Source organism: Triplophysa rosa, linkage group LG21 (assembly GCF_024868665.1).
Source record: "Triplophysa rosa linkage group LG21, Trosa_1v2, whole genome shotgun sequence".
Classification (NCBI taxonomy): Eukaryota; Metazoa; Chordata; class Actinopteri; order Cypriniformes; family Nemacheilidae; genus Triplophysa; species Triplophysa rosa.
Window position 1 is genome coordinate 10,071,459 of NC_079910.1, and position 21,734 is coordinate 10,093,192.

At 39.1% G+C, this 21,734-nt stretch overlaps 1 protein-coding gene across 1 annotated transcript; it reads left to right on the forward strand.

The window, feature by feature from the left end:
• The first annotated feature begins 160 nt into the window (after positions 1-160).
• On the forward strand, positions 161-21,616 carry noc2l (NOC2-like nucleolar associated transcriptional repressor). The gene is made up of 19 exons (XM_057319914.1): positions 161-229; positions 681-812; positions 940-1,129; positions 1,416-1,541; positions 1,738-1,852; positions 1,933-2,026; positions 2,109-2,187; positions 2,274-2,384; positions 2,472-2,585; positions 3,334-3,522; positions 3,602-3,741; positions 4,161-4,272; positions 7,987-8,100; positions 10,483-10,584; positions 11,614-11,757; positions 15,537-15,650; positions 17,537-17,669; positions 21,013-21,111; positions 21,313-21,616. The coding sequence occupies exons 1-19, from the start codon at positions 210-212 to the stop codon at positions 21,441-21,443; spliced, it is 2,259 nt and encodes a 752-aa protein (XP_057175897.1). The 5' UTR covers positions 161-209; the 3' UTR covers positions 21,444-21,616.
• The last annotated feature ends 118 nt before the right edge of the window (positions 21,617-21,734 follow it).

Below are 21,734 nucleotides of genomic sequence, written 5' to 3' on the forward strand. Positions count from 1 at the left end.
GCAACTAATACTGTTATACGAAAAAGTTAAATGATTACGACACGAACGAGCAGAACAGAAACATAAAGAAATACACACAATGACACAAATGCCAGTTTTTGTTTTAGTTTCGCTATATCGGAACGTTAAACAAAAGATCAACTCTGCTGAGCTCCTCGACCCGGTGCATTGTGGGTATTACGTCCACATGCACGTTTCTCTCATCCAGCATGGCAGGGAAAAATAAGAGGTATGTCACAATTTTAGCGATTTATCACAACCTAACGTTAGGTAATGAGAGTGATGTTTTAATTTAGCGCCTAGTTAAATTAACGTTGGATAAGTTGTCAGGGTTTAGTTTTATCTAAAGAGACGATTATCTGACTGTTATTTAACGATAAGTTAGTTAGCTTCTGTTGAGCTAAAATCATCTCAGATCCGCATGGTATTCTCCGTAGTTTTTGTGTGTAGAGAATATAAGTCTGCCTTAAGTTTGTTTGTCAAAATTATTTCAGATCACAATTTCTGCGAACAGTCAGTTAGCATGGATGTTTTGTGGTGTGCTAGGATTACCGGTGCTTACCAAAAGTGTAAGGCTTGTGCTGTTGTGAGAATTGTGTTTTAGTTATTGTGTTAAATTGGGATAAACCGATTTTCTAACTGGTATTGAAGTTTTTTATGTGCCGTCTGCATTTGAACAGGAAGTTGGGAGATCTGAGTGTGGATGAGTTCCTGTCGTCAGGATTTGATTTTGAGGAGGACGGTGATTCTCAGGATGAGGACGAATCAACACAACAGGAGAGTAAGAGTAAGAAACCTGCACCCCCCAAAAAGTAAGCTTGTTTTTTATTTTATAATGGCTTTTCTACTGTCAATATTTTCATTCATTGACGACTGTTGCTAATGTTAACACGGTGTATACCATCACTTAAAGGTCAACTCTGATCAACTATGTCTCAGGTCTGTCAAAAAGCAGGGCAAAGCGTCCGAGCACAAGGACCAGCTATCAGAACTGAAGCGCAAAGACCCAGAATTCTTTAAATTCTTAGAAGATAATGACAAGACTCTCCTGAACTTTGAGGACTCTGATAGTGATGAAGCTGAAGATGAAGAGGAGAGGATGTACCACAAACTCCCATCGCAACTGGAGGTCAGTCGCTTCTGCCTCCGCCATATTATAACACACACAATAAATGTTTTTATGGTATTTTATGCTGAGGATTTGTAATAGTTTTTATGAGATTTTCATAATAGAGATGGGATTTTGTTTTAAATTTGTCATTTTAATTGTCATATAGTTTATTTTGTATTTTAGGGCATACATGATATGGACAAAATATACCACATATAATGAGTGAATAAAATGATTTTTGTATTGCCACTGTGTTTGTTTTGTTTTGGGATATGAAATATCATAGTGTTTTATGTGACGTTAGGATGCCAATTCGGATGATAATGAAGAGCAAGAAGCGGATAAAAAGAATGTGAAAACAACTAAGAAGTCTAATGAAGCTATCAAAGTCACAGAAGCCATGATTGAGAACTGGAGAACAGGACTGACGGTAAAATGTTTCTCATTTTTCCGATTTTTTAGGACACAAGAAAAAGCTGCTGGCAATTACTAGATATACATATCAGGGCACCTTTGTAAAAAGCTTTAATTCTTCGTTGTGTTGTGGATCATTATGCATTTAGAAAGTTTTGTGACAGTCTTTGTTATACTTTATTTATTGTCAGTATATGTTTTTCTTTCCCTAGAAAGAGCCCACGTCACGATTGTTTAGGGACATCACGCAAGCCTTCAAGGCCGCTGTAGCTACAACGAAGGGTGAATCTGATGAGCAGTGTCGCTACACCATCGCAGAGAGCACAGGTAACGCCGCACCCATTACACAGCATCAGATTTTCTGTAATTGTGCTCACTTGACTGATTCTGTTCTCTTGTATTTACAGTGTTTAATTCCCTCATCCTGTTCTGCATAAAGGAAATGCATGCAGTGCTTAATAGAATGCTTAACCTCAGAGCTCCAGAAAAAGATCAGAAGAAGTAGGAGCTTTATTCTTCCTCCTCAATCTATATCTGTCTGTCAGATTTCGTCATATAACTTTGTGTTCAACTGCATTTTCAGAATGATACTTCCATCGTCGAGTCCCAGGTGGCATAAACATCAGATTGATATTAAGATGTATATAGCTGGTGTTGTCCAGGTAGATTTCTTTTATCTGGATTATCTTTGTCTATGCTGTCAAACTGTTTGAACATGCAGTGATGTGATCGATTTTTCTCTCCAAAGCTTCTTTCCAGTTTAAGCCAGTCAACAGTCATAGATGCAGTTCTTCGTCATACCCACCAGATGGTGCCATTCTACCTGTGTCTGCCAAAACAGTGCAGAATCCTGGTGAAAGTAAGTCCATGTAACCTAGGCTGTATTAAACCTCAATGCCCCGATGTTGACCTTTTCTAAACGAGCTCATTTTTTGTGTGACATAAGAACTTGATCAGACATTGGAGCACAGGAGAGGAGACCGTGAGGGTTCTGGCCTTTTTGGTACTTAACAAGATCTGCCGCCATAAACCAGAGAGCCATCTAAATAACGTTCTCAAGGTAAGTTTGTTTTTTATATGGAAAACTAACTGTATGGGATTGACATGAAATGAGAACCTAGTTAATTATGTCAAAATCATAATGAGAAATAAGATGCAGTATTGTAATGCACTATTAAAGTATTATGCATGTTTTGTGATTACATAATTCCAAATGTTAAAGGGGTCATATGACACAGCCAAAACGAATATTATAATTTGTTTTAGGTGTAATGCAATGTGTATACACGATTTAAGGTTTAAAAACACTGTATTTCCACATATTGTGCATGTTTGTATCTCCTCTTTGCACCGCCTCTCTGAAACGCGCTGATTTTTTACAAAGCTCATGGCTCTGAAAAGCGAGGTGTGCTATGATTGGCCAGTTAACCAGTGCGTAGTGATTGGTGGAATACTGCAAGCGTGTGACGGAATTGTAACGCCTCTTACCATATTTGGAACATCAGGTTCCAAAGCAATTGTACTGACAGGTACGCCCAGCTTACTTGCGTATACATTTGGGCGGTGTTAGTCAAATCATATCACAAACTGATGTAGATTTGTGGGGGTGTGGTTACACGAGTCGTTTCAGGCAGGTCTGGGTGAGCATTCGCTTTTAGATAGAATGCATCTTTTGTTCAAATATTTTAAGTTTTGCAATTTTACGTGTCTAATACATGCATGGGCAACTTATAACACACCAAAGACACAGAAAAACACGTATTATATGACCCCTTTAATCTTATCAATGGTTTGTTGTCTTTTTTCAGCAAATGTACATCGCCTACGTGAAGAACTGCAAGTTCACCTCACCCAACGCTCTTCCCATGATTAGTTTCATGCAGAGGACTCTCACAGAGATGTACTCACTGGACACGCAGATGTCCTACCAACAGGCCTTCATCTACATCCGTCAGCTGGCCATACACCTCCGCAGTGCCATGAATATGAAAAAGAAGGTATCAGAAGCTTCAACCTGTTTTGTCATGTAAATTTTAAGCCTTTAATGTTGTAAATGTATTGTGTTTTTATGCTTAGGACACATATCAGTCGGTGTATAATTGGCAGTATGTGCACTGTCTGTATCTGTGGTGTCGGGTGTTGAGCACTATACACCCCAGTGAGGTTCTGGAGCCGTTGATCTACCCGCTGTGTCAAGTCATCATCGGCTGCATCAAGTATGTTTAGTTTTTAGGTTTCATTTTCTTAGAAATAGACAAAATTCTGTCATTATTTAAAAACATAGCTGTATATGTTTTGTGCACCATATTTAACATTTTCTGAAGTCATACAATAGCTTTTTTTGTGAAAAACAATTTATTTTACTCAATGAGTTCAATTTTTGTTTGTATTCTTTTTATACTTTTGTTGAACTCTGATGTATCAATTTCTGCACCAGCAGGTGGCGCCAGTTAACCATATTTATTTCTACAGTCCCCATAAGCAACTTTCAGTTCAGGAAATTACATACATTTTTCATATAATGCTGAAACTATTTAAGATTATTACCTGTTCACCTAGCTGATCTACTTTGTACTGTTTACAGTTAATATTTATAAAGTCATCATTGTTTTCATGGCATGCGTGTGTTCTGTAGGCTAGTTCCCATCGCTCGGTATTATCCTCTGAGACTGCACTGCGCCAGAGCCCTCATCTTGCTCTCTGCCAACACCAAGACGTTTGTGCCCGTTTTACCCTTTCTGGTAGAGGTGAGACCGACACTACACACCACTGTGTTTCTTTTGATGTTGCGCCCTAATTCCAGACTGCATGAAATAAGCAGGTGTTCCTGTATGTGGGTGGTCATGGTTTGGGTGTGAGTAAACATTGTACCCACGGCGTTTGTCCTCACGGCTGTCAATTTTCTAACCTTTAGCTATAAAAAGACTTTGTTGTGCTTTCAGACCCAGACGGTTTGCCACCAATCCATTTTCTAACTGTCTGATGCATATTGTGTGCCCGATGCACACAAAAATGGCAAGTGCTGTCTGAAATTGCCAATTCCAATATTATTGACTGGCTTACACAAAAACAGTTTACTTTGAAACAGTAGAGCTAATCGCTGGATTAGCCAAAGTTTAAAGGTAGTTAGTATTTTAAATGAGATATTCACTAGGAGAAAATGGTTTTGTTTATATTATCCTACGGTTATTGTTTCTCTTGGGCAACAGTTCTATAAACAAAAAGTTAATGACAAGTATTTCAGACAAAACCTAGCCAGGTTTGATATCATTTTCTGCTAACCAAATTAGTACCAAAAGAAGGCAAAAATGTATGTGTATCATCAGTTCTGATCTGCAAGTGTATACAAAATACATCACTGTTTCTTTGTTTACTTTTTTGTAAAACAGTTTGCTGATACTGTCACTCACTTTTAAGTTAGTTTTTCTAAGCCGGTTTGTTATTGTCGTCTAATCTGTTTCAGAGAACCCCGCCCCTAAATGACACAAACACAAAATGGGCTGTGAGTGGTCAGATGGGCTCTCAAATTCTAAATGGGCTGTCATGCAAAATCTACCTTCTTAAGACTTTCTTAGATCATGTGTAAATGACTGGTTGTCTCAAGCCAATGACGTACAAGAGTAGTTTCATCTTAACGTTGCCTTAAACACGTATCTTTACTTACTGGAAAATGAAAAACAAACGAGGCTGCCTAAGAGATAAAAGTAAACACAAAACAAAGTGTACGGTTTGCACAAACGAACGTCCAAAAGTGGCCGAATGGGAAGTAGAGGTCACAAACTGTCAACATTTTCCACAGTGCGAGGCGCGTTACAAAACGCGTGTTTGTGTGTGGTTGGCGTGGGCCCCTGTGGTGACAGCTGCTGTGAGAACAGAGGCGAGGAGGCGACAGCAGCCGAGACCAACGGAAGAGAGGGCTGGGGGTGGTCACTGATCGGCTGTGAGCTCCCACCAGTCCTGACCAACTTATGATAAAGCCTAAGGGGGAGAGAGAATGTGTGTATGTGTGTGTGTGTGTGCGTGTGCGTGTGCGTGTGTGAGTGTGAGGGAGGTTTGTGGTTCTCGCTCGGCTCTCAAACCCGTTGTGCAGACCACATCCTCTGTCTCCCACCTAGCCCCTTCTTGCTCCTGTGTTTATTTGTAATGCAGTCAACTTCCTGTTTTCACCCTCATGTTTAAAGAAGGCGTGCGACGATGTCTCTACCTTTTTCTTTCTCTCTTCGTTCCTCTGTTTATCTGAGCGCTATGATTCTGAGCTTCCTGCTGCAGTGGCCCCTGAGCGTATCAGGTTGGGACCATGTGCCACCGCTTCCTCTTGTGTCCCGCAGGCCGACACCACATCCGTTGTTTGTAGAGACCGGTCGTCCATGAGCACAAACACCTCACCTCGCTAGTTCTAGATGACCTCGCCGGGCACTTTCGACTGTTCTCAAATGTGGCAACGCAGAAAGATTTAGGGGAGTTCTAAGTCACAACCATACACATAAGTTACTGTTTTCTCTCAAGTCTACATTTTATGTTGTACTTTGTAGAAAGAGTAGCATAATATATTTGAGCATATTCCACAGGACAAAAAATAGCAGAACTTGTCCTTGGCTGTTAAAGGTCCGGTTCTATAGACAGAAATGCAATATAATATACATAACTATGTCTTCAGAGGTGTATAAAGACCTTACATAATGAAGCTTTATGTTTTTATTACCTTAGAATGAGCTATTTCTATACACTCCAGGTTCCCTTTCATGGTATTTGCCATGTTGTTTCTACAGTAGCCCTAAAGGGACAAACTGCTCTACAGAGTGCGTTTCGTAAATACGTTATCGCCAAAGAATCGTAAACGTGACGACATCTAAAGCCCAATCTATGGTTCTGCGTCGGACCTACGCAGAGCCGCACCCTACGCCGTAGCCTGACGCGCACCTCTCCAAAAATGTAACTGTCAACTCAATACGGACCGCAAGCGCTGTGATTGGTGTGTTTGAACGCATTTCCGAATGAAATATCTTACGTAAATTATTTGTGCTTCTGAATTTAACATCTCAAATCTGCAACAAAAGTGACTCTTTACTTGCTGCTATCACTGTAATGCTTCTCAAATGAGCTGCTTCTTCTTCGGCTCTTGTCTTGGTTACACAAGCAACACGCGTGTGGACACTGACGCCTAGTGATCATTGCCTGTCAATGCGGACAACGACGTAGAAGTATAAATGAAAACCGACACGTAGCCTATGGCGTAGGTCCGACACAGAAGTAAAAATCAGGCTTTAGTCCTGTGTCAGCCACCGTAGTGCTTTGAAAGGGAGGGGAGGAGTTAGCCTTTGGTTACTTTCCGCGACCTCACCGCTGGATGCCAATAAAATCTTCACATTGCTTCTTTAACAGGAAGTATTGATACTACAAAGATTTTAGCAGCGTGACAGTTTCCCAGCTGTTTGCAGCTGTTTTTCCTCAGTAACAATCTACTTCTTTTCAGCATTTATTTTGGAGCATGACAAAATATATTGCACAACTAGGCAAACTGACGTGATAATCAAATGCACAGTCTCAGAATATCCTCCACCTGTCATATAAAGCTTTAAGTAATCTGATTTAATAAGGTGAATCATTATTCACAATGAACTGTTTTGTACTCTAAATTTTACATCTTTTTTGTGTCTTCTGTTCATTATTGTGAGTTTGGCTTAAATTAAGTAATTGTTTTCAGGATTGTTTACACAAAATGTAACAAAAATTATTAATTTAACTGTTGAATTATCATCTACTATTTGCAAAAAAGTAAATAATTCAGTGTTTAACTACAAACAAAGAAATGAAAATTCTCTTTATATGATAATATACTCGCCCTCATGCCATCCTAGATGTTTATGACTTACCATATGACTCCGCTAAAATGTCAGCCAGCTCTGTTACATCTGCCGCACGTAGCATCCATTGGTCGCTTCAAGATGCACATAGGATTACGGTCAACGACGTGAGTCAAATTATCCAAACACTACGTCATACATTAACAACCAAACAGGAGAAGCGCTTCAGGCTATCCGTTTCAGCTACATCCACAAATATTAAAAAAAGATAAGTAAACTTTTGCACTTACTCGAGGCATGATGACAAAGGCATATAGCAATGTTTAGCCATTGTGTTGTCGGTTCGCTGAAATTTGAACGTTTTCTTACTAAACACATCGTTGTCACTTGATGAAAAATTACCTCAGTGCAATGAGAGCGATAGTACGTCATCGCCCCGTATGCATGTTGGGAAGCTAGATACCTTCCGCAACACTTTTCTGTACAGGCATGAGTTGCAGATTGCTACTGTTTACTATAAGTTGCTGTAAACCCCCTGAGTCATTGCCAGTCTGTGTTTGTGTGCATAGTCAATGGGCTTCTGTCACAGTTTGTGTGCACATATGTTTGTGATGCAGTGCTCTGATGTATCTGTTTGTTCTTCACTCTGTCCTTCAGATCCTCCAGCAGGAAGACTTCAATAAGAAACCAGGTCGCATCAGTGTAAAGCCCATCAATTTTGCAGTGATTCTCAAACTCAGCAAGACCAATCTCCAAGAGAAGGCCTATAAGGTGACGAATCCTGCTGTTTCTAAACCTTTTGATCAGATCTTTGAATTTCAGGCTCTCATAATATTTTTTCAGCATATGACACTATCTGTATCACTTTATTCCTGATAGCGAACATAAAAGTATTGGGTGTGTTCAAACTGATTTCCAAAACACTTCACCTTTGCCCTTACCACAAGACGGTGACTTAAACACATCAGGTAAAGCGATAGATACTTAAAAATTGCCCCTCCCATTGGGCCACAAGCCTGTCATGTCTTCATGCTGGCTGGCTGTAACTGGATTGAGGTTTGGAGATGAAAGGCTGAACACGCTGGTACACGGGCTAAAGCGCTGCGCGCCGTGTCGCTGCCAAAAGGATTGCCACACAAGCTGCAGGGATTATCCTGCTCTCCTGGTTGGCACGGAGGAGCTTTCCAGTACATTCACCCGGGCCAAGACAGCACAGCCACAGGCCCCCTGAGACGCCGCTCCACCTTTGCTGTCTGGGATCAGTGTCTGACTTAGTAAATCCAAAATATTTCCTGACTAGTAAGAGCAGTCACGAGCCGGGCTTTCCCGTTTCGCTGCGGAGGAATGCGGTCGGATAGGGCGCGGCTGCAAATTTTAGGTAGGGCGAAGGATTTGGGTGGGATCCCTGTTTTAAACCGGGTCTGGATTATTGAGCGTGCATGTGCCAGGTGCCAAGTAGAAGTGTGAGATTTCTAACGGGGGGGGGGGTTATTGACTGGCAAATATTGTTTTCAGGGTTTGGAGTAGATGGGGCAGTTTAAAGTGCATTTGTTGCAAGCAGAGCTATTGTGACTGGTTCTGTAGTTTTGAGTTCGGGAGTCTTGATCTTCTTTTTCATTTCAGTTGATTTTACAGGAAATGACCTCACAAAGGCCCAAACCCAGGTTGGCCACACACAACAAAAATTACCTGCCAAGCTCAGTCTATAAATTGACACGGGTGTTATTAACACAGAGCCATTTTTATCACCTTCTTGCTTGTCATCTTAGTGGGCAAGGTGGTATAATGGTTATAAAATGTGTCAATTGGTAGAGATCCTATTAGACCGTTTATCCACAGTGCAGTTGACAAAATCTGATACCACAGTGTAACTATTAGACTTAGGGTTGACAAAGTAACCCCCTTCGGGCAACAATATCTGATAAAATAATCTACATTTGAATAGTCGAGGTGGAGGAGGTATATAAAAGTCACTGGTGTTAGCTGCTTATAATGCTTTTAAAGGGATACTTCACCCAAAAATGAAAGTTCTGTCATCATTTACTCGCCTTCGAGTTGTTCCAGATCTGTATAGATATTTGGAAGAATGCTTGTAACCAAACAGATCTTGACCCCCATTGACTCCCATAGTAGGAAAAATTATTTTATAATTTTTTTGTTCTGTTGAACACAAAAGACGACATTTTGAAGAATGTAGGACAGCAAACTTTTGACTACCATTATATTTGTTCCTACTATGGTAGTCAATGTGGAGCAAAATCTGTCTGGTTGTAAGCATTCTTCCAAATATCTTTCTCTTTGTTCATCAGAACAAAGACATTTATACAGATTTGGAACAACTCGAAGGTGAGTAAATGATGACATTTTTGGATGAAGTTAGGGCTGCACGATAATTTATCAATTATCAGGATGATTTACAGGATGATCAGGCGATACCACTAAATCCTATTGTAATCGAGCTGGCTGCGATATGCAATGTGTCAATATTTTTTTTAATGAGTAGCTTGTCTTGTCCGTGAAGCACGTCTCTGGGATCAGTAGGAAATGCTGCTCGATCTAAAAGCAGTGCGAGTTTGAGTCGCTTACAATGTGCATTTGAAAAAGCAACACCCGTCAAACATGATCATTATAAATATACTTTATTATCATAAAAAATACCTGATGAGGCTTGAGTAACAGTGATAAAAAGATGTCCATAGGCATTTCCTAGATTCTAGAACGTGTTATGGTCTTCTTCTGCAGTGCGTATTTGGAGTTTCCGCACGAGAGCGCCCTCTGGCTTTCGGATGAAGCAGCATTTTCTGTACTTCTCTCAAAAGCTGTGCATAAATCACGTGATATTTATTGTCGGTTTATCGTGACAGCCCTACTTTAAGTTGATTTACAGGATGATCAAGTCCCTCCCCAAACTTGCATCTTGAATTTATCATGCTATTACAAATTTTATACCAAAAATATCATATATTTAAAGCATGTTTTGGTCATAGTGGTACTGCTGTGCTACTTTGCAAAAAATTATATTTTTAGCCTGAAACCTGTTCAAAACATAACAAACCGCAACACAATGTAACAGATTGTCACACGACCAACAGTTAAAATGAGTGTAGATGGTATGTTAAACCTTGTTAAATGTGTGTATTTTCACTGTTTCAGGATGGTCTGCTGGAACAGCTGTATGATCTCATCTTAGAGTACCTCCACACACAGGCCTGTAGCATTGGCTTCCCTGAGCTGGCACTGCCCACCATCATTCAGGTAATGTTCCCTCTGGTGCCCGGACATTAACTTTCCACTGAGGGCTTCAGCACAGCTGCAGTGGGTTTAGTCACTACATTGGTGTGACATTTCATTTTTCCTATGGCTATTGTTTTTACTTTTCTTTCTCATTTTAACATGAGAGTCCTTTCTGTTCTTATGCTTCTTCATATACATCGCAATACTTACAGGAACACACACACACAGGCTATAAGGTGAAAGCTTTTTTCCACCATCACGTCTTTTGGCACACACACACACACACACACACACACACACACACACATAAACACACACACATAAACACACACACTTTCTGGTCACATCCTCTGCTCTGGCCAGTGCTTTAAAAGGTTTCAAAATAGGTTCTGTCAGACCAGTTGGGTTTATTTTAAATATTCACCCCATTCTTATTGGCAGAATTTTTTTAAAACGTGAATTTCTGTGGAATTAACAATTAGCTACAAATTAGAACATTTCCTCCATACTCGTAGTTTCAAAGGCACGTGATTATAAAAGTTTCAGGAGTACCTTTAGTGTGGGTGCTTCAGTATTTTACTCGACTAATTACTAATTTTTTAAGTGATTTTTCAGTTACGGTCTTGTTTCTGGTTTTTGTGCTCACAGACTCACAACTCTGACTCTTATATAGTTCATCCAAAAGTTAGTTTTCATCATTTACTCACTCTCATGTCATTCCAAACCTTTATGACTTTCTTCTGCAGAACACAAAATATATTTTTAGAACGTTGGTAATCAAACGACACTGACATTGACTTTTCTCAAAATGTCTTCTTTTGTTTTCCACAGAAGAAGGGACATCTTACACGTTTTGAACACAAATGTTAAATAAATGATGACAGAAATATTTATGGGTGAACTATCCCTTTAAAACAAACACAAGCCCCTTAATGAATTTACTCGATGTGTATTTATGTGTTTTTGAATAAATCTTTTATTTTTATATCTAATTTCTTGTAAGATCTGTATGTGATGGTAACAGTCTGTTTCTCTCGCTCATCTCCTCAGCTGAAAGCGTTCTTGAAGGAATGCAAAGTGGCCAATTACTGCAAGCAGATGCGACAGCTGCTGGAGAAGATGCAGGAGAACTGCAGCTACATTACAGGACGCAGGCAGAAAGCTGCGTTTGCTGTGTCTGATACTGAAGCTGTGGTGAGTTTATACCAGGATATATGTCCTGCCAAAACATTTTAAAGACATCATGAAATCCTTTTTCCTTAAGAATTCACGTCACTTGATATTATTGTGCATATTTGATCAGTGATTTAACAAGGAAATTCTTTCAAATGTTCTGTCTATCTAAAGCATTTAGCTAATATGAAAAATTAAACAATAATATTGTAGACAAACAAAACATTTATTTAAATCATGATAGAATTATAGTTTTCTTTGTTTTATTGGAGTTTTATTAATGTTTTGCATTAACTTAGATTTTTTATTATTTGGGGTTTTGTTCACTTTAGTTTAATTTTTAGCAATTTTGATGTGTCCTTTTGTCATTTTATTAGGGCTGTCAAACGATTAATCGCGATTAATCACTTCCAGAATAAAATTTTGTGTTTGCATAATATATGTCTGTGTACTGTGCATATAAATTTTGTTTTGTATTTACAAACACATGCATGTATATATTTAAAAACGAAATAAACATTTATATATCATTTATCGTCAATTATTGGTAAATATATGTAAATATTTCCTAAAAATGTATATGTATTAATAAATACAAACTGAATATGCACAGTACACAGACATATATTATGTAAACACAATTGATCGTTTGACAGCCCCACAGTTTATTTTAATTTTTATGTTTCTAAATAGGATTAATTTATTTTAGTTTTAGTTTACTTTTTATTTCTTTGGAGTTAATCATTTTAGTGCCTCAACTTTGACGCATTTCTGTTTGTTCCTGATCTCTAATTTTCATTTATTTTTACATTTTTTAAATTATATTTGGGCCAATATTTTATTTGATATCAATAAACTGAAATGTTTTAATAATTGTAGTTCTAGTAACGGTAATAACCTTGTGATAGATACAAACAGATTAGATTTAAGAATTTTGAATTATACAAATTTTTTACACCCAGTATTCTGACACGTTTTTACATGTTGGTTTTTCCAATTCTCATGTTCATACACCACTATCTATAATAGATAGTCTGACTATCTATTATAAGTAACTCGAGACAAATAGCACATTTTTATACTCCACGTAGACTGTAAATCATTAAAAAAAACGATGTGAAATGTAAACGTTATTGTGCTTTTTATTCAAAGAAGCTCCCTTTTGTTTATGTCTTGTCCTCTCCAATATGGCAGCATTGTTGAACCCATAACAGCAACAGGCCAAAGCCTTCAATGCGGTGTCTATTTATGTCTGTGACTGCATGTACCCTTTGCTAACAGACTTCTGAAATGGCCTTTTGTGAAGAGAGAAATCATAAAAAATGGTATCCTTTTCCCAAAGTGCCCGGCGACGGCACAAAAACACAGTTTTAAATTTGACCAAAATGTGCTTGAAAAAGTCCTTGGAAGTCCTTGAATTTGGTGTTGATGAAAGTGTGGGAACCCTGACTATAACGGCACATCTAGTCATACAGTTGTGAGACCAAACATGGCAGAGAGATGTTTATTTTACCTGTACTTCCTTTTCCACCCACCTCAAACACTACCCAGCTTTCCTTGCCTTCACAGGTGACTGCCAGTCACCCGCAGCTTTCATTAAAGGGTTGTGCGCTTGTGCGTTCGTAGGCCCTGCACATTTCCACGTGAGTGTGTGCTGAGCACCATGACCTGTCGAAACCAGCATGTGGCGGTTGATACGGTGCCTGGTTGACCACACCACCTGCAGGTCAGGAAGCGCTGTTGCAGACAGACGCATGCGGCCGCCGTGGCACGAGTGCTATTACGACCGCCGCTGACGCTCGATCAGTGACGGATATGAGAGCAGATAAGAAGTAATGGAGCGGAAAGCTTTCTAATGCCATTTCTCTCAGCTAGACAGTCTGAGGAGGAAGACAGGCAGACGTTAAGTGCTTCATCTGTGAGCGTCTGTTGACGTTGACCCAGTGCAGATTGAAACAGGCTCCATGCGTGCTGACTGGGTTTGTAATGACTTGAGATGTAGTAGAAGTCTGGTGCAAAAGATGTTCCAGTATTCTGGTGTAAAGTTGATAAAGTAAAAAAAATATACAGTATATATATATATAGTTGCAAGCAGCAGTTACGGGGTCTAGCCCAACAATGGCCCAAAGGGAAATATTTTGGACATGTCAGATTATGACCAAGTTGATGACGTGACAGAAATGAAGGGCCTCAGGGGTGAAGGTTGTGAGAGGAGGTGAAAAGTTGCTTCCTCTCTAGGGCGAGATCTCGACTCTCATTCATCTCTATCTCCGCTCTCATTTTGTCACCCCTGCTGACGCACAGCGCGTTCATTTCTCCTTCCCCCTCCTCTAAGCCGCCGGTCGCTTCTGATAAATATTTAAGGCCGTTTAAGTCTGAAATGGAGGAGGGTTGCGGGGCTCTCGGTAATGTTGAGCTGGAGGGAAAGCTGTGGTAAGACAGAGCATGCAGACAGCGTGGCACCACGCCGGGGCGCGTCTGTCGCCGGGCTGTGGCCAGCGGGAATGATGTCCTCTTGTAAGGAGGGTGGCATGGCAAACTTCTCACCCGGCACGGCTGCCAGCACAGCTGCATAAAGCCGCCCGCCTGACGGATCCAGCCAACAAATATCTGTTTCTGTGGGTCGTGCCAGAACCTCCAACAGCTTTCGTACTACCACAACATGACACCCTCACAGAGAGCTTAAATAATTCCCTGCTTTACAGAACGATCCATGATTATTTAGACTGGAAAAATGAATCCTAAATTTACTTTAGGGTGTAATAAAAAGTTAAAGTAAGATTCATTTTTGCCTTATGCCAACTTATATGACAAGTATGCCAACTATTAGCTATTTGTAGGTTGTTTTAAAAAAAACATTTGACAGACCAACACAACAACACTGTCCCATTCAATGTAATGTAAGAAATCACATGAAACTTGCCGGAGCTTATGTAAGCCCACATCTCTGACATTGAACCGGCATTGAATTTATTGTAGTTCATTATTTTATTAAATCCCCAGCACATGAAGTGACCGCATCAGAATTTCCTTCCCGAATGCACACAGCAGATTCTGAAAAGGATGAAGCTCTGAATGTCCTGTGGAGCTCTTTCTAGCTGGTCATGTGCACATTTGTTGGCTTTGTTTGGGTTCGTCTCATAAAGAACGGACCATATTGCTCTTCCACTTTGAACATTTTTTACCATCTTACAAATCACTTCAAATTGTTATAAATAAATTTAGACGACTGCAGACTGAAGTTGAGATTTATTACGGCCTATTGGATTTGGAGGTCAACTAATCTCATTTTACCTGATCAATATCATCCACAAAGACCTTTAAAGAAAGACCGGCAGAGATTCACTGGTCTGCTTCCTTCCATTGAACTTGTTCTAGGCCTTATTTTACATTTTATGTTTTTAGCAACAACAAAATGATGGTGTTGGCTACTGGGGCAAACCAGTTATTACCTTAATTCATTACGGATAAAGGTGTCTGCCAAAATGCATAATGCTTATTTATCTTGTCATTGGCTTTAGAGAAAAGGTGTAAAGGTGTGTGCCAAGGACCTGATCTTTTGTAAATTGCTTTGATCGACCGGATACTTGACAAATGTACTTTTCAAGTTCAACGGATAGCTCTTGGTTTCTCAAACAGAAATGAACAGTGCAGGCTGTGTGCGGATCATGCCATTTTTTAGTAACTTTTGTGTTATGTTGTTTTTGAGGAAATATCTTGAGATTCTCTTATATACTTTTTCTTAAGCTCCCCTATGCTTGAGCATGCAGTAATGTTTGTTGTGTTTGCTATGTTTACAGGTGGCCTGGGAGAAGCAGGTTGCAAAAGAAGGAACCCCTCTCACGAAATATTACAGCCAATGGAAGAAACTTCGTGAAAGGGAAATTCAGCTGGAGATTTCTGGAAAAGAGAGGGTAAAGACTCCAAATACAAAGAAATGATGAGCATTGTTCAACAATGATTCCAAATAGCCCTAACCACACTTTAATGATGTTGTTAGATTGACTATATACCTCCATACAGGGTCTAAAATAAACATGCCAAGTGCCACATGCGAGTAAAAAATATATAATATAGTATAATGTTTTTGAGTATAAAAGTTACTCTTTAGGAATTAATAGACAGAATAATGGAATTGTAATACTAATAATATGACAATAGTGATTTAAAGCAAAAACACACAAATGGTCCGCTAAAAACAACTTTTTCCTCTAACTTCATTTGGCAACTTGTGAAATTTCTATACACTAACGCAAATATGAGAAACAAAATCCCGATAAATCATCGGAATGTTTTTGTGACGGGTGCAAGTTCACAGAGAGAAAGACATATCTCCTATATGATGCTGTGAAAGGCACAGTGTTACAAATATTCAGTGAAAACTGCTAATTAAATATATATTTTCTAAAAATATGCCTGGCGTTGGCAGAGACAACAAAAAGTACATTTTAAACCTTGCCCCATATGTTGGCAGCAATTTGGTTATAGCACAACACTTTAGTTTGATCTGCCGATAGAGTCTGGATGTTGATAAGGCAGAATATGTATCTTAACATTCTCTTTCAAAACATTTCAGTGCTTTTGTAAAGCTGCTCCTAGTCTTATCTGAAAGACAGATGTTATCATCTCGTGAAAATTGTAATGCTGCATCTGTGAACGCACCTACTGTGTGTGTGTTGGAGCTGGAGCGCGTCCATAGGGAGATAATGGAGATGACACCAGGCGGAGTGTTGGCGTCTAGGAAGCGGCAGATTGGCGGAGGAGGCGGCAGGGCTAGTGCTACAGGAAGAGTATTATAGCGCTCAGGGCTGCATCCCAGGCTTTGATCCACCGAGTCCCCACGCTCAGATCTGATTACCACTGCCCCCCATCCAGACTGCCTCTGCCGCTTCCTCCATCAATACACAAACACACATGCTTATAATCACTTACCTTTTTAGGGAAGAACATCTCTTTGTTTTTGTGGTTATTGGTTCATCTCCTGATTTTCACTACATTTATTGATTGTTTATATTTCACCCTTTTTAAAAGGATTATGTGCTTCAGACTGTTCCAAACCCCTCTAATTGTAAGATCTATACAGTGACTTGTTTGAGATCAGATGTTTATGAAATGGAAAGAAAAGAAAATTACAGAATAGCTCCATGCGTGTAGAATGGAAAAACAGATTTGAGATGTCTCGGCCAGATTTAGTCTGAACAACAAAAACAGTGAGCATAATGCATTTCATCATCTGAAATGTCATATTTCAAGTCTGTGTTTTTGCCATTTTAAAGGGACAGTTCACCCAAAAGCTAAAATTCTGTCATCATTTACACACCTGCGAGTTGTTCCAAGTGCCCAATGTGAGTAAAAAAGTATAACATAGTATAATATTTTTGAGTATAAAGTTACTCATTAGGAATTAAATAGACAGACAAAAACATACAAATGCTAAAAACTACTTTTTTCTCTAACTTCATTTGGCAACTTTTCTATACACCAACGAAAATATGAGGGAAAAATCCCGATAAATCAGTTGTTCCAAATCTGTATACATTTCTTTGTTCTAATAAACACAGAGAATGATATTGGGAAGAATGCTTGTAACCAAACAGTTCTTGGCCACCATTGACTACCATAGGAAAAATGTCAATAGTAGTCAAAGTGAAGTGTTCAACTGAACAAAGAAATTTATACAGATTTGGAAAAACTTGAGGATGAGTAAATGATGACCGAATTTCATTTTTTGGGGGGTGAACTTTTCCTTTAAGTGTGTGTTAGTAGAGTATTTAAAAATGATTTTGTACTTTTCATTTAGATGGAGGACTTGAATCTGCCTGAAATCAAGCGGAAAAGAGCTGAAGAGAAGAAATCTGCCAAGAAGGAGTTTAAGGGTCTTTTTGAGTCTGATAGTGAAGACGACAGCAATGAAGACCTGTTCAAATCCAGAGGTAAGAGCTTTGGTTTGTTCCCACATTGAAACCACTGTACATACTGCACAAAAGACATGTTTAGAAACCCTGTTTAACCCATTGGAGAAACATGCAGCTATATTTTGATCTTATGATTCTCAATAGTGTCTTTATTTCTCATGTTTATTTCTTATTTCATTGTTTGAACTTTGAACAGTTCTGTACGTCCCCAAACAAAAGAAAGAAGCGGTTTGTTGGGCTGTAATGCCGCTGTTTGTCACTGGGAGGCTGTAGTCCATTGCATTGAACTGTTCGAGGATGAGTGTTAAACACATTTAACAGACCGTCTGAAGGTGTATTCAAGCCCTGATCTGTTTTAATGCTTGAACAACATGAAACATTGTTTTAAAACCCATTTTACTTGCTTAAAGCAACAGTTCACACAACAATGAAAATTTTGTCATCATTTAGTCACCCTCGAGTTGTTCCAAATTTGTTTACATTTCTTTGTTGTGATGAACACAGAGAAAGATATTTGGAAGAATGTGGGAAAGCAATCAGTTCTTGGGCACTTTTGACTATCATTGTCATTTTTCCTACTATGGTAGTCAAGGGTGGCTAAGAACTAGTTTTGCTCACTATGTGAGTTGTTTGAGGGAAGGGATTGAAAAATGAGTGTTGATGTCAGTTTTTCTGGCGGAGCAAGATACACAAACCTTTCCTTTAGTACTTGCATGTTCTTGGTGTTATTTCAAATGATTCGTATTCAGGTAAATAGGGATTTAGTTTCATGTTGACTTTAAGATTATTTACAGTAGTTAATCTTAGCAATTCATATTAGTCATAAATCCTGTCAATACAAATATGAACTCTGACTTGAGATCTATAGATCTATAATTCCTCTGCAGTTCAATCTGAGTGTCTCTCAGTCCCTCTCTCTTTCTCTGTATGAATGGAGCTCTGTGAAGGGCAGGTCAGCTGTCAGGCACGCACTTGCCTCTCCTCTTTAACTCTATATGTGGAGTTGTGCGCTAGGTCATGTGTCGGACACATGCCACACTCTCCCACCCCTGCCGCCCGTGGGCCGACAGCCGCAGAAAAAGTCCCATAGAGGTGGGAGGCAAGAGGAAGGGCTTTTTTCCATCTGGTCCTCATTGTGTGGAGTCCCTACAAATCTCTCTCTTTCTCACACACTCTGTTCTCTCTTACAGGAAGCTTTTTTTGCATGCTCGGATCCCAATGGGGGTTTGTAATTCAAAACATTTGCTTGGAAAGATGTTAGTGGCTGCTCCTTTACCACACAGCTTAACTGCCCACATACCTCCAACGTTCAACTCGAGAAGTCACGTGACCTCTAATATATTCATTTGTGGTTATGGTTGCATGTTGTCAAACAAAAAGCCCTTTTTGTGGATTTGTAGTTTGGTATATCCTGTACCAAAACCAACCAGAAATTGACAATTGTATTGCACTTTTTGGCATTTTTGGTTAAAAACATTCTGTGGCAAATCCTACCTTTGTATAAAATCAAATTTAATGCCAAAAACTGTGCTGGCTAGTGTCAACTTGCTGGTTTTTTGATGTTTAGCAGCACCTGCTTGGTTTGTCAACCTTTCTCCCTTAGTATTCTCCTGTCGAGTTGAGTTTTGTTGTTGCTGTAGTGTGCCAGGCTGTTTAATGCCATCAGCTTTCTCAAAAACTTGGCTGAAGTTAATCATAATGTGTCTTTGCTCATTTTGTAAACACCTCGATTGTCAATGCTCCTGAGCAACATTCAGATTCAGTCTTTGACATTTTTCTCTGTTTTTCACAGTATTGATTAGCCCACAGGCAGTCATACAAGTCTTCGTCTCGTGCTTCTAGACTTCAGAACCTTCTCTGAACCTGTGAACTGTGCGGTCAGTCTCTCTCCGGTTATATTAAGATGCATTAGCCTGCTCTTGGCGTCAAGGTGTGCGCATGGCGTTAAGCTCGGCTCCCCCCTCTGGCTGGCCCCGGTGCATTCTGGGTAATTAGAGTGAAGGGTGACTGGCTGGGGTGGCTGTGCTGCCATTCACCTCGCAGGCAGCATCTAATCAAATCCCACTTCAAAGCATAGGGATTTCAACCCTGGCCTCTTCAGAGAGCAGAAGACACTCCCACACGTGGCACCTCTGGATTACTGGGGATAAATTGCAGGCAGAAGCTAGTCTCTATTTTTGTCATTTAAATGGAAACTTTTAAATATGTGGCTTCACTTACGTGAGCAGCATGGATAGGTCAGTTAAATTGTTTAGCTTATAGAACATGGTTGTATGATTCTTTACATTTATTGGGGTCTGTGTACAATCCATGTTAAAAATGTATCTTATACATTTTATATAGAACCCGAGTACTAGGAGAGTCACAATATACCGGTATTGACTATATTGCCAATATATTGAAAAACTTGAATATCAATATTGTGTTAATACTATACATATGATATTTTAATTTAGCACCCGTTTAAAGTTTTGCTCGAAGACCGATAATGGTTATAAACGCTCTCTCTCTGCCTCCCTACACTGATATTTTGAGTGTGATTCATTGGCCATAAAGGTGAAAACACAAATTGAACAATATAACAGATTTGTTTGACTGATAGTATTATTTTTATATTTAAAACAAAAAATCTAAATATCGACCATAATAATTGTGTAGTGATCTGATATTGTGACCAGAGGTGTAAAGGACTTGAGTATTTTTACTCTGATAAAGTACAGACACATACTGTGTTTTTACTTTGTAAACAATTTACTTCACTATATTATAAAGCATATATTATACTTTTCCCCCCACTACATTTGATAAATAAATTTTTTTGTTTTTTTTAAACTACTTACTTTTTTACAAATAAAGTTTAAAAAAATGTGTCAAATAAGTTGGTACTAGATTTTTAATGTATCAAAACTGGAGTAAAAAGTGTGATATATGCTTAATATTGTAGTAAAAGAAAGGAAGCAAAATTTTTCCAAAGTATGTAATTTCAAAATGTACTTAAGAATACTTTACACCTGATTGTGACGGTGATATTGAGACTTCCTAATATTGTTCAATTTTAGAAATTTCTGCTTCACTTTTTTCCACTACCCTTTAATAAATCCCTTACATTCTCATGTTTGCAGATGAACGATGTGGTGTTCAAAATCTTGACTTTTTTAAAGATTTTTTGTCATAACTCGCAATCTTCTTTTTCACAGCACCAAACAGTCATTACAATGCTAATGATTCACCTTTGTATTTGTCACCTTCATTTACATAGAACCATTTACTAGCTTTTATCCAGATTGACACAAAAAATAAGGAAGTCATTTCTTCAGCTCGCTTTTGGTCAAGACATTTACCGGTTCTCTTTTTATTACAGAGGAACAGGGTGACTCAGGTGATGATGAAGGCCTTGAGGATCTTTCAGACCTGAGCGATGAGGATGATGATGATGCCTCAGGGGAAATTGATGATTCAGGTGATTGCTCTGGTTTCATTTCATTCAGTTGACAGCGGAAGGTCACCACGTATTCTCACATAAAATGTGCACGTATTGAATCTGTTCTAGATTACCAGATCTGTTCTGCCTTCGCTTACTTTATAGATTTAACATATTGAGTTTCTCACTGGAAGTTTGATAGAAACATCTGACCCTCTTTTATTTGTTTATATGTCACAGATGAAGAGCAGAAAAAGCCTTCGTCCTCTAAAGGCAAGGCACCAAGGAAGATGTTGAGCACAGAGCTGAATCAGGTGGCGGAGGGAGGTGATGATATGGTGGAGGACCTGGAACTCTCAGATCAGGACTAAACGTGATTGACACTGTTGTTGAGTTGTGTACAGCCCATGTTATAGTGATAACTGTGTTTTCTTATGCACAATTGTACTTTATAAATGTGCGAATTAAAACAAAGACTTCTTATTCATCTTCTACAAGTCATGTTGTATGAAATTAAAGTCATTTCTTACAATATGTATCCAAACTGTATTCTTTTTAATGGTTCTGTGATCATGTCATTGCTTTGAGATGTGCCGTTGCATGCACAGGCATTGAATAGGCAGGCCAGGGGAGGGAGGTGAAAGCACGGGGTCGGCCCCGAG